This window comes from Platalea leucorodia (assembly GCF_965183815.1).
Source record: "Platalea leucorodia genome assembly, chromosome: 9".
Lineage (NCBI taxonomy): Eukaryota > Metazoa > Chordata > Aves > Pelecaniformes > Threskiornithidae > Platalea > Platalea leucorodia.
This window is the reverse complement of record NC_138831.1, coordinates 29,702,597-29,720,780: the sequence shown is the minus strand read 5'-3', so window position 1 is coordinate 29,720,780 and position 18,184 is coordinate 29,702,597. Positions and strand designations below refer to the sequence as shown.

Sequence of the window (18,184 nt, the reverse complement as noted above, 5' to 3'; positions counted from 1 at the left end):
CTGAGGCACGCCCCCCTCAAGCAGGTGGCCCCCCCCAGCGCTGCCTCAGCTTCCCTGGGCGCTGCCCCCTCCCTGCTCCGCACCTTGCAAAGGGGCTCCCGGCCCCTTTAAGCCCCCCCCGCCCGGCGGAGGCTCGGCCCCTTTCTCTGACACAGCAGCCGCCGGGGCGAGCCGAACCGGGAGCCGCGGGGAGCGGGGAGGCTGCGGCCGGGGGCCGGGGGCCGGGCGCCCACCCGCCGCTCCGCCCGCCCCATGGCTCTGCCCGGGGCGCCGGGCGCTGCCCGCCCCGCTCCGCCCGCCCGGCGCCCGGGGAGCAGCCGGCCCTGAGCCGGTATCGCTGCCGCCGGTCGGTCCCGGGGGTACCGGGGGAGGGTGCGGGGGTGCGGGCAGCGGGGGCACCGGGGAGAGAGGCGGGGGGATGTGGGCAGCGGGGATACGGGCAGCTGGGATGGAGGATGCGGGTACCGGGGATGGAGGATGCCAGCAGCGGGGATGGAGGATGCCAGCAGCGGGGATGGAGGATACAGGTACTGGAGATGGAAGATGCGGGTACTGGCGTCCTCCATCCCCGCTGCCCCGGAGGATGTGGGTACCAGGGATGAAGGATGCGAGCAGCGGGGATGGGGGATGCGGGTACCGGGGATGGAAGGTGCGAGCATGCCGGCATCCCCCCCCCTTCCCTGTGCGCACCCCCGGGCTGGGGGGATGCGCCCCCCCACCCCAATCCGCCTCCGCCCACGCTGCTTTCCCCCCGCCGAGGGAAGCAGGGGGGGGAGCATTTGGGGGCAAGGTGGATTTTCCCCCCGTCCTCGGCCGAGGCGGGGTTGGGGCTTGAACCCGGGAGGAGGAAGGCGGTGGGATGGCCCCTGCAGGGGGGAGAAGGCTGCCTGAGCCCCCCTCAAAGCAGAGCCCTCGGCGGGCTGTCGCCTCTGGTAACGTCTCACCCCTTCCAACAGCGACCTAAGGAAAGTGGCCCCCGGACTCCTCTTGTGTCACGCAAAAGCCCTGAGGGAGGAGGAAGAGGAGGAGGAGGAGGAGGGGGAGGAAGTAAGAAAAGGAGAAGGGAAAAAAAAAAAGGACAAGGAAGAGCTTGGACTGGAGCCAAGGGAGGTCTGGATCTCGACGGTAAGTTCCTGAGCTACACGTCTGTCTGTCTGTCTGTCTGTCTGTCTATCCATCCATCTGGCTCAGCGAGACCCTGCTGTGCTCAGTCTCCGGGTCTCAAACTACGGGGCAGGGGGGCAAAAAGGAGGGTGCCAGGGCAGTGCCAGGCTCTATCCTGCCTCCCCCCTCAATTAGGGCAAGACACTGTGGGGGTACCCGGGGGCTTGTCCTCATGCCAGGGCTGAGAGCAAGGCAAGGCAGGAGTGGGCATCCCTCCCCCCCCAGCTTTCTGGCTCTGGAAGGGACGGCTCCCTCACATTGTCTGTCTGTCCTTGCAGGAGAGGACCCTGGGCTCCCCAGGACACCTGCGCCCAGCTGGGAGACCCCCACTACCACCACCACCCAGAGTTGGAGCTGGCGACCCCAGACTGAAGGCCCAACGCAGGGAGCAGCATCGCTCCCCAGGAGCACCCAGCCCCGCGTCCCCCTCCCTGGCATCGGCGAGCAGGCAAGGTTTGAGCCACTGGATTTTAGCTTCCTGGGACATCCAAGGGACTCTTCCTCTTCCTCCTCCCACTTGCCCAACCAGACAGTGCTCGCCTCCTCCACTCGCCCCATGGCCACCTCACATCTTCCCACGGCCACCGGCTGAGCCCCCTCTGCAGCGTTTCTGACTCCGCATGGTGCATCCAGAACCTGCTGCCCGCTCCGAACTGGAGCCCCCCGACCTCGCAGGGAGGCGAGCGTGCGGCTGGGACTTTCTTGGAGGCAGGGGAACGTTAAGATGTTGAAAGCTCCCCAGCCGAGAGGGGCTGCGCGGACGCCAGGCCACCCGGCTAGGGGGGAGCAGGATGGACAGAGCCGTTGTGGCCGGGAACCGAGGCTGGTAGGGAAGGATGGACTCCCGGACCTGCCAGGACAGGCAGCCCAGTGACCACCCCAGCAGCAGCAGCAGCAATTGTAGCAGCAGCAAGAGTAACTGCGAAAGGGAAAGGATCCGGAGTCGGATGAAAATGGTGATCGGGCAACTGGAAGGCATCTTGCAGGAGCTCAAGGAGGTGGCCAAGGAGCTCCGGGAGGTAGGAAAGCCCCAGGGTGCCATCACATCCCAGCGCGGGTCACGGTAGTTGCTGGGGTGCCCTGTCCCCATCCCCCTGCCTGTCCCCTGCCTCCAGGGTCAGGCTGGGGGGAGCAGAGCCAGCTCAGCACTCACAACCCATCAGCCCCAGGAGGAACCTGGGGTGGCACAGCCCAGCTGATGTGCAAAAGGATTTTCAAAAAGAGGGGAGAGAAAAAAATAGATACAGTTTGCAAAATTGCTCTTGACCTTGACACCGGGGTTTGCTCGGGGTCAGGGGACCTGGCCGAGGCACCAGCTCTGCAGGTGCTGGTGGTGGGAGAAACACTGTGGGGTCACACACCAGGGCTGGGGGAGCTGGTGCCATCATCACTGTACCACAGTCAGCTCTGCTCTGCCTTATTGGGGGGCCTGGGAGTTGTTTTCCAGGTCCCTTTCAAACCAGGGAGGTAGATGGAGAGAGGATGGTGGGTCCCTCTGGCATTGCAGAGAGCACCGAAAATACAGCATCAGCCCTGGATGCAATGAGGGCGGGGTCCACGGGGCAGGCAGGAGTCCAAAGTGACTGCCTGTCCTGTAGCCTGGCTGTCACTGTGCATTGCTCCTGTAAAAAAAAAATATATATATACACATATAAAGTGTGGTTGGAGTTTCCTCCCAATGCAGAAGCATGGCAGAGTCAGTTTGGTGTGGAATTTAATATTTCTGTGGGCTCAGCTGTTTGGGCCACAAATCTCCAAGGTGCAGGGAAAGGGGACCTGGATGGGGCTGGTCATTTAGGACATCTTTGCAGGTGATGGGGGAAGCGGTAGATGGAAAGCATGCGGTAGTCTTGAGCATGGTGTGGCAGCTTGCTTTTGCAATAGGGTAAGCAGGCGTTTGCATCCTCTCTGTGGCCTGAGCCAAGCATGGGGTTACGTCCGGAGCCGTGAGAAACCTCGTCTCCCCCCAGGAAGGGCAGAAATTGGTGGAGGTTTTGCCATGGGGCCACCACGGAGCAGCCCTGCACAGGTTGGTGACATTTGGGGGCCACCAAGAGAGTGCTGATGCAGGTGGACCAATGTCGTCCTGAGCTCAGACGTGGCCGCGGTCAGGGAGGTGACATCTTCCAGCTTGAAGCATCCCCTGGGATGCAATGTCCTCCTTTGGGATGGCTCCGCTCAGTCCGGGAGATTTTAGGGAGGCTGTTCTAAAGCCAGCACCAGTGGGATGCCACATCCTGCCATGCCACCCCACTGGGTCCCCACAAGGGCTCAACCTGGCTGTCGCTTCCCTAGAGATTTTCCTTTCTCTCGTGGCTTTGCTGGTCCTTCCTGCAGCAGAAAGCAAACCCAGCCACCCAAAGCAAAAAGCACCCCCCCCCCCCCATTCCTGCAACGCCAACAGGAGAGCCCAAAACCCCTTCGACAAATCTCTGATGAATTAAAAATAGTCATAATAGTAATAATCGGGAGGCAGAGCTTTTTTCCATTTCGCCCGAGCTCACTTCATGCTCCTCCAGGAGCTTAAAGAGGCCTTTAAAGTGAGGATGATGGCAATTGGCCCCTTTTATTGAGCCCATGGATTTAAGGCCAGGTGGGACCACCATGATCATATGAGCATCCCTCCTGCTGAGGATGCAGAGGGATAAGAAAGACCCAGATGAGACAAATCTCTGACCATTTCACAGCTGAGGCTGGGTTGTGCTTCCCGCTAAGCTTTGGGTGGCTCCGCAAGGTTCCCATCCAGCTCTTGGGGCCAGAAGGACCTTGAGCATGTTTGCAGCATCCTTGGTAGGCTGCCCAAGTCAGGTTGTACCAGCGTGTTTTGGAGCAGAGAAGAGGAGAAGGTGGCCTGAGGACACAGGAGAGGGGTAAAGGGCTCTCGGCGTTCCCTGGGGACACGTTTTGGGAAGCAGGCACAAAGGAGGAGGAATAACATTGGAGGGTGGAAGAGCTGAGCTGGGCGCAGCAGGTCCCTATGCTTTGAGGAGAAGAGAGTGCCCAGAGGACATCTATCCTCTGCCCCTCGCCCCAGGGAGACCCTGCTGTTGTGCCAGGGAGGGGGCCCATGCCCCATGAGATGGCTTCTCCAGAGGGTGCTGGGAAGTGCTGAGGCCTGGAGATGATTTTTCCATGGAGCTGGCACATCCCAGTGACCTCCCAGGCTGCGTCCCATAGCTGCCCTGGAAAAGCCACTCACACCGTGGGACAACACGGCCAGGTCAGCGTAGAGCCGGCCACAAGGTCCCCACCATGAGGTGGGTCCTAAATTTCAAACCTTCTCAACAACTCCTACAACATACCCATATAACTTCAGCAGTTAGTTGAATTTATACAAAACAGCATAAAACTCAGTACAAGAGCAGGCTCTGGAGCTAAAACACACCAGTCCAACCAGGCTAAACTAGGCTCCTGCAACTCCAAAGAAACAGAGGTCTGGCTTTCCCCAAACCAAGCAGATGTTGGGCATTAGAAGTTTTGGAAATTCAACCCCTTGTCTTCTGAATCACTCAGAGCAAACTCAATGGGAGCACATTACATGGAAATCTTTTTCAAGCCCACCCAGAAAAGTTCCTGGTAGACACCAGGCTGGCAAATCGTAAGCTCTAGGATATTGGTGAAAGAGAAGAAATAAAATAAGCCCTTGTGGTTGTCTACCTTGCACACAGTGATACTCTTCCTCGGCTGGAGGTGAGGGCCAGGACATGGGGACAAGCAGCCCTGCAGCCCCAGGCAGGGACTGATGGCCCCAAGCTTAAATGGGCTCATGAGCGGGGGTCCCAGGAGGGGCTGCCCATTAGTGCCTGCAGGGCCCTGGCACTTGTGATATTGGTGTATTCTCCAATGGAGATGACATGGAGGCTTTGGAAATGTCCATCCCTGCGGCCATCTCCTCTGTTCAGGGCTTTGCCAGTGGGTTGGGGCACAGGACTGAATGTGCTTGGTGAGGGCAGTGGTGGACCCAATCCTGCTGCACCAGAGGCATCTGTGGAGCCAGAAAACCTTCACTGGGTGATGCTGGACCTGCTCCTTCCAGGTTCTCCTTACAAGAAGAGCTGGGTACCAGGACTTTGCAGGTCTGGAAGAAGCAGATGGGTCATAACCACCTTGACAAAAATAACCCTTGAAGCCATCAAAACCCCTGTGTGGGCACAAGGGCTTTCACCCAGGGATGATTCCTGCTCCAAAACCACCCGCCAGCTCCAGGCACAGCCAGCTCTAGCTCACACAAGGGTTTTTTCCCAGGTTGTCCCTGCTTCAGCAGAGATTTTGAGTCCCATACTTAGCCAGGATTGTGGGATGCTCCAGGGGGAGGCTTCAGCGGGGGACCCCAAGGTAGCCCTGCTCCACTGGCCCATCCATGGGGATGCAATGTGAGACCAGACCCCAGATCAGGCACCATCCCCAGCTCCCAGGAGCAGTTCCCACCTGAAGCCTGTCATTCCAGATGTCCGTCTGATTCAGGATGCTGTTTTACCAGTTCTTGTCTCCCACTCTCCCTTCCTCCCTCTTTCTCTTTTGTGTATATAATTATTCCCCAGCACTCCAAGACAGGGCTGTATTATATGCAGAGAAAATTATTATTAAAATCTTTGATTGAAAACGCACACTGGAAGTAGAAATCAGGCAGGAGGCAGGCAGGGAAGGCGCTTCCGCCGAGCACTTGCCACACTGCCTGCCCTCCCACATGCCTCCTGCCAGCCCTGGCCTTTTCCCATGGGAATAAGGGTGATACCACAGGGAAGAAGATATCCCAAGAGGTCCCTGCCATCTCCACTGCAAGGCTGAGCTCCTTCCCAGTCTTGGGGGATCCCTTTGATTAGTGTTGGGAGTCAGAAACCATCCATGGGGTATATTCAGAGACAGGAAATAAAAACAAATGTCTGTGAAGTGTCATTATGTGCAACCCCCCCAAAATCCCATGGGAAAGGCCCTATCACCCCCGCACCCCCTGACATGGGAGCAGTGGGGTCCCACCATGCAGGGGAGCAGCAGTGAGGGGTCCCCTCCAAGCCTCTGGCAGGAGGAAAATCCTCCCTGCAACCCTTTACAATAATAAATACCTTAATAATGTTGTAATCAATAGGTGATTAGCTGGGAACATTTGGGAAAGTTCACGGAGAGAAGGCGGCTTATTATTCTAATAACATTATTCTAATAATAACATGTTTTAGAGATCTGTGTGATGATTTCGAACTATTTAGCAGCTGATGATCTAGCAAATGATCCCGAGATCCATGGCATGCTCATTTACAAGCATCAGCTCAGGGAAGAAAGGCCCCTGTAACCCAGCTTCTCTTTGCGAGCTCCAATTAATCATTTATTCCTTATTAAATATTTACTCACCTTGCCTGTGCCAGGAAGTGGTTTGGGAGATACACGAAGGTCCCTGCTCCGAGAGAGTTTGGCTGTGGGGACGCAGGGGCTCTGCTGGAGGCTTTGGGATGGCTCTTTTCTGCCGTGGAGGGAGGAATTGATGCTCAAGGCGATGGTGTCAAATGCCTCTGGGATGCTTTGGAAATAGGGTTGGGGATTTTTTGCATGGGCCAGGCGGTCCCATTGCACATTCCCTTTGTGTGCCAGCTGGCAGTAAAGCAGAGCATGGGGCCAGGCAGGTCGGATCCAGTCTGGGAAAGCAGCTGCGTAACATGGGAAGATGCTTTGGACCCCAAAATGTGCTGCTGGAGGTGCACAGCGGGGTGCTGGGGATGGGGATCGAGCTGGCAGCTGAGGGAGTATGGGGTCTGGGGGGGATGCACAAAAATCCCTATTCCTCTCCCAGCCTGGCTGGGGATGAGATGCTTTGCTCTGAGTTGGAAAAACAGTTGCATCTCGCTGGAGGGCAGCCAAGGGGGGACACACACATCACCAAAGCAAAGACACCCTACTTTGATCTCTCCGCCCCAGACCCCCTCCTTCACCCAACAGTACTCACCCCGAGCACCAATCCACTTCGTCCATCTGCTTTGAAGGCCGTGCTGGGATGAAGGGGCTGTTAGATCACACCACTTTGATCCCAGCATCTTCCAGTTCCTTCCCTGGCCTCAGGAATATATGCATGACCAATTACCGGCCAGAAAGCCTTTGAAGTCCCCTCTTGTCCTCCAGCCTCGTCCCTAACCTCTCCAGCATCTTCTCGAGCTTCCAGGAGGTTTAACTCCTTGATAGGAAACAGCATGGCCAAAATGTGGAAGCTGGAGTCACCAAGCTAGGAACCTCTGTGCTTGATCTGCAGCCAATAACCAAAAATCCCATTAAAAACAATGATGCTCCAGATGTTCAACATCTGCCTCAGCTGGGAAGGTAAACACCCAATTTGGAGCACCCAGGCTTTTATATGGAAAGCTCCCAGCTGCCAGCAATGTCCATGGGTGCAGGAACTGTACATGGGGTAAGAGGAGCACCCAGCACTCCCAGTTGGGCTGTATGGTGGGAGCTGGTTTTTGGGGTGGGGGTGAACTTGTCAGCACCGCAGTTTAGCTCATCCTTACTCGGTGCCCATCTCTATGGAGTACCATGGGGACATGGGCCCATCCCTCTGCCTGGCTCCAGTTCATCCTCGAGCTCCTCAAAGCTTGTTGCTTTGGGCAAGAGCTGAGCATCCCTTGGCCACTCAGAGCCTGCTTTAAAGGCACTGGGGCACAGCAGGATGAGGCCCCTTGGTGACACCATGCACAAGGTCAAGGGGAATTATTTTTGCTCCCTATTTTCCTGCTGCCGGGTACCCCTGGTCTGACTACGGATGCTCTGCTGTCACCAAATTGTGGCTCTTTGCAGCAAGATGAAACCTAAAAGTGAGGGAGGATGGGAACACGTCCTCTCTCAGTCACTCCCATGGCACCTCCAGCACATGCTGAGGACACCCCAGCCCTCCTCGTCTGCTTGTAGGTGGACAGAGCCACCCCAATTCACTGGGGGATAAGAGCATCACCAGGGTCTCACCCCAAACCCCCCAGTCCCAGGTCTAGTCCATCCCTCCCTCTCTCCCCGTTGCTCTCACCCTGGCTCCCCCTGCCAGCCGTGATGGCCTCAGCTAAAAATCTTTGACAACCTGCCGCAGGAAGGAGAAAAGAGGGGAGAAAAGACCAAATCCTACTTTACATTTAAATCCTCAGTGGGTACCAAGTGTCACATAGGTATTTAACACCCCCCTGCCACCACCAGCCGCTGTTTAAAATAGAAAGTGCTCCTAAAAATAGCCCCAAGTGAGCCACCGCTGATGTGACACTAATCCCTGTGTGCCGTGGCAAGGACCGGGATGGGGACGAGGACCGGGATGGGGACGTGACTCCTCCTGGCACTCACCCAGCCCAAATTGCAGTGAACTCCTCTAATGAGGAGGAGGAGGAGCAGGGACCCTGGTTGCCAGGGACCCAACTTGAAGCCCAGGGGCACGCTCGCCCTGAACCTGGTTTTGTAATCACCGAGCCTTCAGGAAAACAGAGGTGATCTCATTTTAGCTGAGGGTTTCAGCAGAATCATTTGCTGCCTTATTAAAAAATAATAATAGCCGGGTGTTTCCCAGGAACAGCTCTTTTCCTGCCCTTTTTCCTAATTCTTTCTTGTCACCAAGAAAGAAGAGGTCATATAATTTTTTTTTCTCTTTTCCTCAAGTTTCGCCCTTTCTCCCCCAAAGAAAGGATGAAAAAAAAAGGGTGAAAAAGAAACCTCGTGGTGCATTGGGAACAGAAGAAATTGTCTTTTTTAATTTCAAGACTTTCTTGCAGATGCTGGAGTGGATGCTCCAAGCTTGCCCCCAGCACCCTTCAAAGTCAAAGCTTGAAGGATGGATGGGTCCCTGCTTGTCCTCTCTGGAGGTCTTGCGTGGGCAAGGAGGCAGGAAAAATAAATCAGAGATCATGGGTGAGGAGCTTAGGTAAAGCCTGTTGCCTTCTGCTGCCTGGGATGAGAAGCGCTCAGCTGACTGTCCCCAGCACTACCCTGCTTTGGGGACCCAAAGTCCTTCAGGTGACAGTGCCACGATGAAGGTCCAAGGTCCATCCCTGAGTCAGGACTAGAGATGGGCTTCAATGTACCTTCGAAAGGTCCATCCAGCAGAGAAACCACTCATGGGGCTAGGGAGAAGTCCCCATGCAGCACAGCTCAGGAAGGTACTTCTGGCCCTGGGCTGAGCTTATATGGGCTCCTGGGCCATGGGCATGGTGGGGAGGGGGTCCCAGGTGGGGCTGATTGGGGCTGCATTTATTCCCATCACCATGTGCTCAGGTCTGATGGCGGGAGGGTTCCTCCCATTTCCAACCCGAACTTCATCCAGGCTCTGCTACACCTTTTTTTCTCTGGAAAGATGGGGTTTTTTGGCATCTTTTATTGCCTACATGTCCAACATGCTCCCAGTCAGCAATCCCCAGCCCTTCAACCTGCGTTTTCGTGGTGACACCAGCTGGTTCCATCTCAGAAAGGGTCTCCCCATTCCCAGTTCTCCCCAATTGCTCTGCTCCGGGTTTGCAGCAGGCAGCAAATGCACACATCCAGCCTCGTCACCCTCCCTCAAACCGTATCGGACCCCTGTGCCCCTTGGGGTTGTGCCCCATGGAGGTGACGCTATTTTGTCCTCCAGAGATGCTCATCCAGGTTGTCACGCAGCATTTGGTGGCCTGAGAAATGGTCCTCGTTGCAGCCAGAGCCTGGAGATATCCTGTGGCAACCTGCAGCTGATTTAAAAGAGAGGGTGTTGCATGCCTAGGGCTGGATCCCCCCGCAACAAGGAAATGGGGAGGTCGGAGTCCCCCATCCTTGGTGCCATCTCCTCAGGAGCTTGGCAGAGCAGGAGAGCTGCATGGGCAGGGTTATTGAACAAGTGAAATTTGGAGCTCAAATATGGGAATTCTATTAAAATTAGGTCAGCAGAGTGTAACAGAGCCACTTCAGCGGCTGGCAGAGTAATCATCCCCTCAGGCTCCTGGTTTCAGATGCCCAGACATATTAAATTCCCCTTAACTCTGCCCATGCCTCCTCATCCACCACGAGGGCTTTGCAAGGAGCCTGCCCGGCTGAGCCATGTATGGTGCATTTCTAGTGATTTATGGTGTTGACCCAAACCTCTGCATGCTGCCATCTAGCAAAGGGATGCAGAGACCAAGGGCCACCTGACACCGTGATGGGAGCTTTGGGGTGCCCACCCTTGGCCACCCAACGCAAGGATGGGATGGGGTGTCTGAGCCCAAGCACTCAGTCTTCCCCAGCAAAACTGCTCAAAAAAATGGAGTTATGGGATAACAGCAGCATAAAAATGGTGGAGAGATGTGCCATGATTAATTATTCTTGGTGGACAAGGAGGTCCAACACCCACTGATGAACTGTGGGACTGGCATAGATATGGCAGGGCTTTTCAGTAGCATGAGGAGAAGGAAACGAAATATGTCTGGCAAGATATTGCCCATCGAGTTGTCTTCCCTCCATCATTTTGGGAAATTTGTGGCTGATTTCCACCAGGAAAGGATGTGCGGAAGGGCAGTGGAAGGAAAAAGGTGGGGAGAGAAAGGCAATAATGAAAAAAATAACCAGGAAAAAAAAAACATTTATACATGGAGAAACCACCTGGAAAAAGCTAAGCACAGGGGTTTTTTCATTCCCAAATGCTCAGTGTGTGGGATGGGGGGGCCGGGGAGTAGTGGGAGGGACACAGCCCTGAGGTGCCGGGGCACACTGATGCCCATGCTGGGGAAAGGGAGAGCACAAAATGCATCAACTGGGTGCACAAACAGGTACGAGAGGTATCAAGGGGTTCCCCTTAGCCCCCCCACTCGTCTGCCACTGCCCACCCCCTGCTTGGCAGCACTGGGACCGGCCAGGCCCTCTGCCAGCTCCCCCGGGGGGGGGGGGGGGGGGGGGGGGAGGCGAGCCAGCAACCCTGCCAAAAATATGCACTTCAAACTGCTGCTGAGTTGAATTTTCACATCGTGCTCTACCTCCCACACAAAATAAAGCCACACACAGCCCCGCACACATATATACGTGCAGAAACACCAGCCAAGAAACACCATGATGCTCCCAGAGACACAGCAATGGCTCCAGGTGGATACCACGGCAGTGGGTGCTTGGGTGGGATTGGGGTACCCTGGGCAGGATTAGTGCTGTGCTTGGTGCTGGGCAGCCCTTGAGCTGGATGAGATTAAAGACTTGAAGGTCAGTGACGAGCCTCTTGCATCCAAAACCTCAGCAAAGTCATTAGGTGGAGACCACGGTCCACGGGAGGCACAGGAGGAAGGAGGTCCTTCCTCCCTTCCTTTCCCTTCCAGCCATGCCCGTGGCTTGCATCTCAGCTAGGACATTACATCTATTATGTTTAATTTTTTTAAGGCTTGTTTTATTCATGCCCCATGTGAGGTCCATCCCCTGCAGCGTGGCGGGGACATGTTCCTGTCCCCAAGCCACCACGGGTCTTGATACACTCAGCACCTTGCAGGAGATGGAGGATTGGGGAACAAGCCTGTCAGCATCCCATCTGGGGGGGGGGGGGGGGGGCGACAGTGCTGTCCGTGCAGCTCCTGAACTTCCCATGCTGCTCTGTGTTTTGTCACACAGCCTTGGGTCATTTTGCACCCCCTGCCTCAGTTTCCCTACATGTGGAGCTGCCTTTACCAGGGGGAAAAGGTGGCAGTCGCTGGGGTTCCCCATGGATGAGTGCAAGGGACCAAGGGACAGCACATGTACAGGGATTTGGGGTGACATTCAGGGTCCCAGGGGACAAGGCAGACCGCAGGGCCTCCCTGGGAAGGGCCCATCCTACTGTACTGAGCACCCAGAGGCACCCAAGGCTTCACCGCCTGCTTGGGGCCCATAGGTGCTGTGCCGCTGGGTGGGCTTCGGTCCCTGCTGAGGGGCTCCTGGAGCAGCTCCACCTGGGCCGAGACCTCCCAACTCATCACACTGGTGATGCGGGGGGAAATGGCAGAGATTTAGGGATGTGGTGTTATTACAGAGCAAAAATGGGAGGGTCCTGTCCGGCAGCTCCTCTCTGCCCGTCCGTCCATCTGTCTGTCTGCAGGTGGTGAGCCAGATTGACCGACTGACATCCGACTTCGAGTTCGAGCTGGAGCCAGACGACTGGACAACAGCGACGGCCAGCAGCACCTCCAGCAGCGAGAAGGGGGGAGGCGCCTTTGAGCTGGGACCCCTCGATTTCGCTGCCTCTGACATCCTCTCCGACAGCTGGGAATTCTGCTCCTTCCTGGATGCTTCCACCCCCTCCGACCCGGGTGATGGTCCCGAGCCCCCCCGGCCGCAGCCACAGCCCCCGCCAGCTCGCCAGCCTGATTACCGGCTGATGAACGGGGGGATCCCCATCACCAACGGTCCCCGGGGCGGCGGGACCCCGGATTCATCCAGCGAGGAAGCCTTCAGCACAACGGCCAGCCAGAAGATCCCGCATCACCGGCCAGCCGGCACGCGGGAACGGGTCCGATTCAGTGACAAGGTGCTTTACCACGCTCTGTGCTGCGATGACGACCGGGACGGTGACAGCACGGTGTCCCCAGGGGATGATGGCCCTGAGGAGCCTGGCCGTAAGGTGCTGGCAGGGCCACCCTCAAAGCATCCTTCCACCGGTGGTGGTGGTGGACCCCCGGCGCGGCGGCTGACAAGGAACAGCAGCACGCAGACCGTAGCCGATAAAAGCACCCAGACGGTGCTGCCTTATATCCCGGCCAGGCAGAAAATTAAAAACAAAAACTGACGTCGGCTCCACCGCACGGATTTGGGGAGGGTGGGTGGATGGGGGGATTCCTGGGGAGGGACAGAAAAAAAAGATATATATAAATATATATTTAAATAAATCAATACTAATAATAAAATCAACATGAAAAGGTGGCAAAGACGACAAACGTCCCAACTACCTACCCGTCATTTTCAAGGCTCAGGGAATTTTAAATTGTTTTTTTTTTTGTGGACAGAAGCTTCAGATCAATAAACCGTCCATCATGGAGAAATAATAACAATAACATATATATATTATATGTATATATGTGCCAAGAGAGGGAAGCCTATATGGAGGGGAGAGCCAGCGCATCTGAGGTCGTGGTCAGGGGATGAATGGGGATGTGGGGATGCTGGGGGGTGGGGTGTGTGGCTGGGCCTGGGGGTGAATGTCCCTCCCTGGGACATTTTATCCCTATTTGGCTTAAGAAGAGCTGGTGTGATCTGTTTTGTCATATCTGATGTCTGGGCATGGCAGGGATGTCACCAGAGCTGTCAGCTCCCTGGCTGGCACATGGTCCAAGAGGTTTAGAGGGATGGAGAGGGGCCAGAGAGCAAAACCACACCAGTGCCGAGGAGGCAGGGTGGGGAACTCCCTCCTCCCAATTTCCATCCTTTATACCAGGTCCAGGGGAAATACTAGCAACCTCGAAGTCTTGCAACCATCTTAAACCGATGCACAAAATGTCTCCGGCTTTCCTTTAGCTATCCTCTTCTGGTTTTGCATTTCAAAAGCTGCAGCCCTGATTTGAGAGGAAAAAAAGGTAGATTTGCTCTAAAAAATGAAGGATTCTGGGCCTCCAAATCCACCCTTGGCATTCTTTTTGGCTTCCAGGTTTTGCCAAAGCCTTCAGCATCCAAAGGGGTCGGTGCAGCACCTGGTCCTGGAGACAAACGCCCCATGTCATCCCCATCGGCTCTTCCTCCTGCAGAGATGCATTTGCACCGCCAGCCCTCGAGCATCCCTGGCATGACGGTGTTTTTTTCAAACCTAGCAGCAAAAAAACACCACCTTGACTCCTTCTTTTTAATCCAGGTCAGAGATACTCCATTTCAAGCCTTTTTCCAGTGCCACCCCCAGTATCACCCCAGAGCCGGGACCCTCGCTGACACCCAGCATCGCTACCATGAGCGAGGGATGCTCATATGAAACACCCATCAAAGAGGAAGAGGTGGTAATCAAAACACTCTGAATTCAACCCAAATCATAGCAGGAGAAAAGGTTATCACATAAATTATGTTGAATTACTTTTTTTTTTTTTTAGTTTTTAGGGCCCAAGGGACATGGCATCACCTGGGCGATCAGCGTATGTTCCCATCATGTGTAGCGCCTGAGAGGGTTCGGTGCTTCCGATCCAGGGAGCATCCGTCTGGGTCCCCATGGGGACATCCCGGCCCCAGACAAAGCCAGGAGATGGAAGACCCCTGCAGAGGGGATCATGGGGGGAAGATGGTGCTGATAAAGCTGATGCATCATCTTCCTCCACATCTCCCCCTACCCCCAGGGCTAGGACCCTGAAGGGAGCCTTAACCCCTTATTTTTCACAAATAGGGCCAGCAAGGGACGGGATGTCCCCATCCCACATCCCAGAGAGGGAACAGCTGGGCTCACCCAGCACCGGCACGGGGAGACGTGGGATGGGACAACTCCTTCCACTCCCTTCATTGCTCCATGTGTCAACAGCTCGTTACTTATTTATTTATATGAGCTTTTTACAGCCTGGTCCCATTGTAAAAGCATGATTAATAGATGTAGCTTTGCTCTTTAATAACTCCTCCCGAAGGATGCCAGGAAGAGGACGAGGCAAAAATTCAGAGCACCCGGAGATGCGTGAGGAGATGCTTTTCAGCTGATCCGGATTTGGGAGCACCCGCACCGCCTGCAGCCCCGGAACGAGCTGCAAAAGCAGCCAGAGGGGAAACCGAGGCATGGCATGGGGACACAAAGCTTGGGCTCCTGCACAGCTCAGGGCAAAGCCGCTCACCTTGGGGCCAGGGATTTAAAGCCAATTGCTGCAGCTGAGACCGTACGGCCGAGGGTAATAGCTTCTTCCCCCACGTTTCTATTAAGAATGAATTTATAGCCATGCAAGCTTTATTTCATGCTCTCCGATAAATCCAAGTGATGGCGGCGGTAAGTGCTGTATTAACCTTTCGGGCCCACAGATGGAAAACCTCCATAAAACAGGGGTAAACAGAGACGGGGACAATTCCTCCACTCCTGTTTGCTCAGGGTAAGGGGTAATAAAAGCCACTGCTGATATACGGAGAACCATGGGTGATGTCCTTGCTGCTCCTTTGCACACCCAGAGGGGTTTTGCTGGTTTTATTTAGCAGGAAAACCTGCTGGTTTTGGGTTTTTTAGGGTAAAATTCAAGAGGATGGGAATGATTATTAACACAAATATGGAGAAATCATTCAAACTAGTAAAAATGGCTTTGTTACACCACTAACAAAGTTATTAATCATGTTATTAATTGCACCACCAACCCAGTTATTAATGATGAATTAATGGACTTTGCTTTTGCAGGGGCAAGATCCAGCTCATCGGGGTCAGCCCATGGCCATGGGGAGGGCAATGGGGAATGCAGCCAGAGCTGGACTGGGGAAACACTTTGTCTTACTCTCAACATCATATATTAACAAATAAACGAGCCTTTCCCCCACAGCATCCCCTCAATGTTCCTGTCCTCCACCCCCAACCCCTTTTTGGCCCCTAAAACCTGTTCAGGAACACCTGAAACAGCAACCAGAGAGTTGCTGGAGACAGCAAAGGAAGGGGGAAAGGGCTTGTGTTTCCTCCAAGAAGCCATAAAGAACCATCAGTAAATAAAATGAGAACACGGACTGGCCAGCAACCCAGAACGGCGGGTACCTCTGCCATGCATCCTGCTGATTTTTGGCTGGGAAGGATGCTCGGCGGCTGCTCCAGCCTGAGCCAGGGTTTGATGGGGTTTAAAGCAGAATTTCAGCTTCACGTTCGAATCCTCCGGTTCTGACCCTCCCCACGGCTCCTGTTTGAGTTGACCTGAATTACGAGAGGCTCTGCTAGGATTTGTGTTTTGAAAAAACTCCTCCGAGCTCACCCAGTCCCTCCGGCTTATGAAATACAGCTGGAAACTTTCCCCCCAGAAGAAGCCGTCTCCCTTCACCGAGGGTTGAAAATAGCCCCCAAATGCCTGGAGACTTCACTTCTGAGCTCGCTGACATGAAAGGCAGCCATCAAAGTGGATAACGGGATATTTTCCAGCCTAAGGAAGAGCTCCGGCTCGGGGTCGGACTTTGGGAAGGTTGGTTCTGCAGGGGACGGGAGCTCAGACTGCACCCGTGGATCGCTGCACCCATCCCAACCACCCCTGGGAAGCGAAAACCCAAGCTGTCCCGATACATAGAAGCAGCTTTTTTGCTCAAATCTATTATGATCTGCTCTCAGGGGACTTCAGCAACCTCTCCCCCTGCAGTGATGGGCTTTATTTCACATAGCCCTGGCTCAGAGCAGGCTACGACCAGCCCCCTTGTAGCTCATCAGCTGGTAAAAGCATCCCTGGATTTTTAGCTGCCCCCCCTGCACAGCTCAGGGCTGGTTGCTCGCTGCGTCTGGAAGACAAATGTTTTGTTTTCAAAGGAAGAGGCTATGCCTCCTGCCTCTGCTAATGTACAGCATCTTGTCTTATTTGTTCCTCACTGTTCCACAGCTGAATTACTGCAAGTGATGTACCAGTGCTTTGTATGATGATGCTTCTTTATAGCTACAAGAGGAGCGCTCCTTCAGCCTCACCTTCCAACTTTGAGGAGTTAAATCCATCTGTGAGAGGACCACTAAGGCTCTTCCCTCCTCATCCTCACCCCTCCAGCCAGGGTGCTCTGCTCCACGGGGAGAAAAGAATCATCCCCTAAAAGCTGCCGTCCCTGTGGGCTGGTGCAGCTTGGCTGCACCTTCCCAGCTTGACTTTTCTCTGTGATGCAACGAGCCCAGAGTCGCATCCTCCCCAGCTCTGCTTATCTCCCGCCTCGGAGCCAGATAACTCACTGGCGGTGGTTATCTCCTCACAAGAAAAGGCTGCACAGGGAGGAGGTGAGGAGCGTGCAAGCCCTGCACCCAGTAGAGCGTACCCACACTGCTCACAGCACCTCAAAACTGTGTCCATCCCCAGCACAAACCCAGCCCTCTCTCCCCGGGGCATTAGCGCAGCATCTTGCAGCATCCTGCATCCCTTTGCCTCCTCATCCCCAGCCCAGGGCATCCCCGTTGGAGGAGAAAGGCGGGTTCAGAGGCACCCCCAAGCCATGGATCAGGTCACTCAGTGACTCAGCACTGGGTTATGGATTCACCCTGATGCAATTTGGCACTAAAACCCCAAGCAGAGCAGCTCCCCTCCTCACGCTCCTCTCTGGGCTCTGCCAGCCGAGCCCTCCTGGCAGCCATGGGATGGGGATGTATAAGCTGAGCCCAGTCAGACATGGGCCTGAAACGGGTGCTCATGGCCCTTGCACGCTAATTAATCCTCGTTTGTGCTTGGCATTTGCCAGTCTGTAATTTCACAGCTTGCTGGAGGCCTCCATACCACAGGATGGCTGCCAGTTCTTCAGCGGCTGGGGCAGCTTCCCCATCCTTGTGGGATGAGCAGCTCAGCCAGCAGCTCATGGTGGGCTCCAGCCCACCCAAGGATGGAGCGGTGTTGGCTGGACACCTGAAGAAAGCCTCCTGCTCTGCCAGGAGAGGGAAAGAAAGGGATGGAGAGCTGGGATAGATACCTGGCAGTGGGCAGGAGCCTTCACCCCCCCCTCAGCAAGAGGGGATGGCAGGGGAAACCAATGTCGACAGGAAGCTCAGAGCATCAGGCAAGGTGGTGAGGACGAGGCAGGTCCAAGGCAAGGTGAGATTAAGTTTGTGGTCAATGGGCATGGCTGGAGAGCAGCATCCCTGCAGCACAGCTCAAGCAGGGACTGACAACCCCAGGCTGAGCTTAAATGGGCTTCTGGGACCATGGGCAGGGTGCAGGTGGGGGTCCCAGATGAGGTTGCCTGGGCCATTTAATGTCCCAAGGCCATGGGAGGCCAGTCTTGGGGTGAGGGTCTCTGCCTGACATGCTGAGCTGAGCTAAGCTGAGCTAAGCTGGCAGCTTCACCACCACCTGTAGCCCAGCAAAACCTGCTTTCCCAGTGGCCACCACTCCTGGAGCTCAGCCCTCCGATAAATGGATACAGCCCCTGCTACGCCAATGGGTAACATATATTTATTTATTGTGTTTTCTCGCCTTATAAACTGCACTTTGCTGGGTGATGGCTGGGTGCTCTCCTACCA

At 55.2% G+C, this 18,184-nt stretch overlaps 1 protein-coding gene across 1 annotated transcript; it reads left to right on the top strand.

Annotated features, from left to right (window-relative positions):
* Positions 1-2,000: 2,000 nt before the first annotated feature.
* On the top strand, positions 2,001-12,859 carry INSYN1 (inhibitory synaptic factor 1; the record flags this gene model as incomplete). The annotated part of the gene is made up of 2 exons (XM_082321674.1): positions 2,001-2,183; positions 12,173-12,859. The coding sequence occupies 2 exons, from the start codon at positions 2,001-2,003 to the stop codon at positions 12,857-12,859; spliced, it is 870 nt and encodes a 289-aa protein (XP_082177800.1).
* Between the last annotated feature and the right edge of the window lie 5,325 nt (positions 12,860-18,184).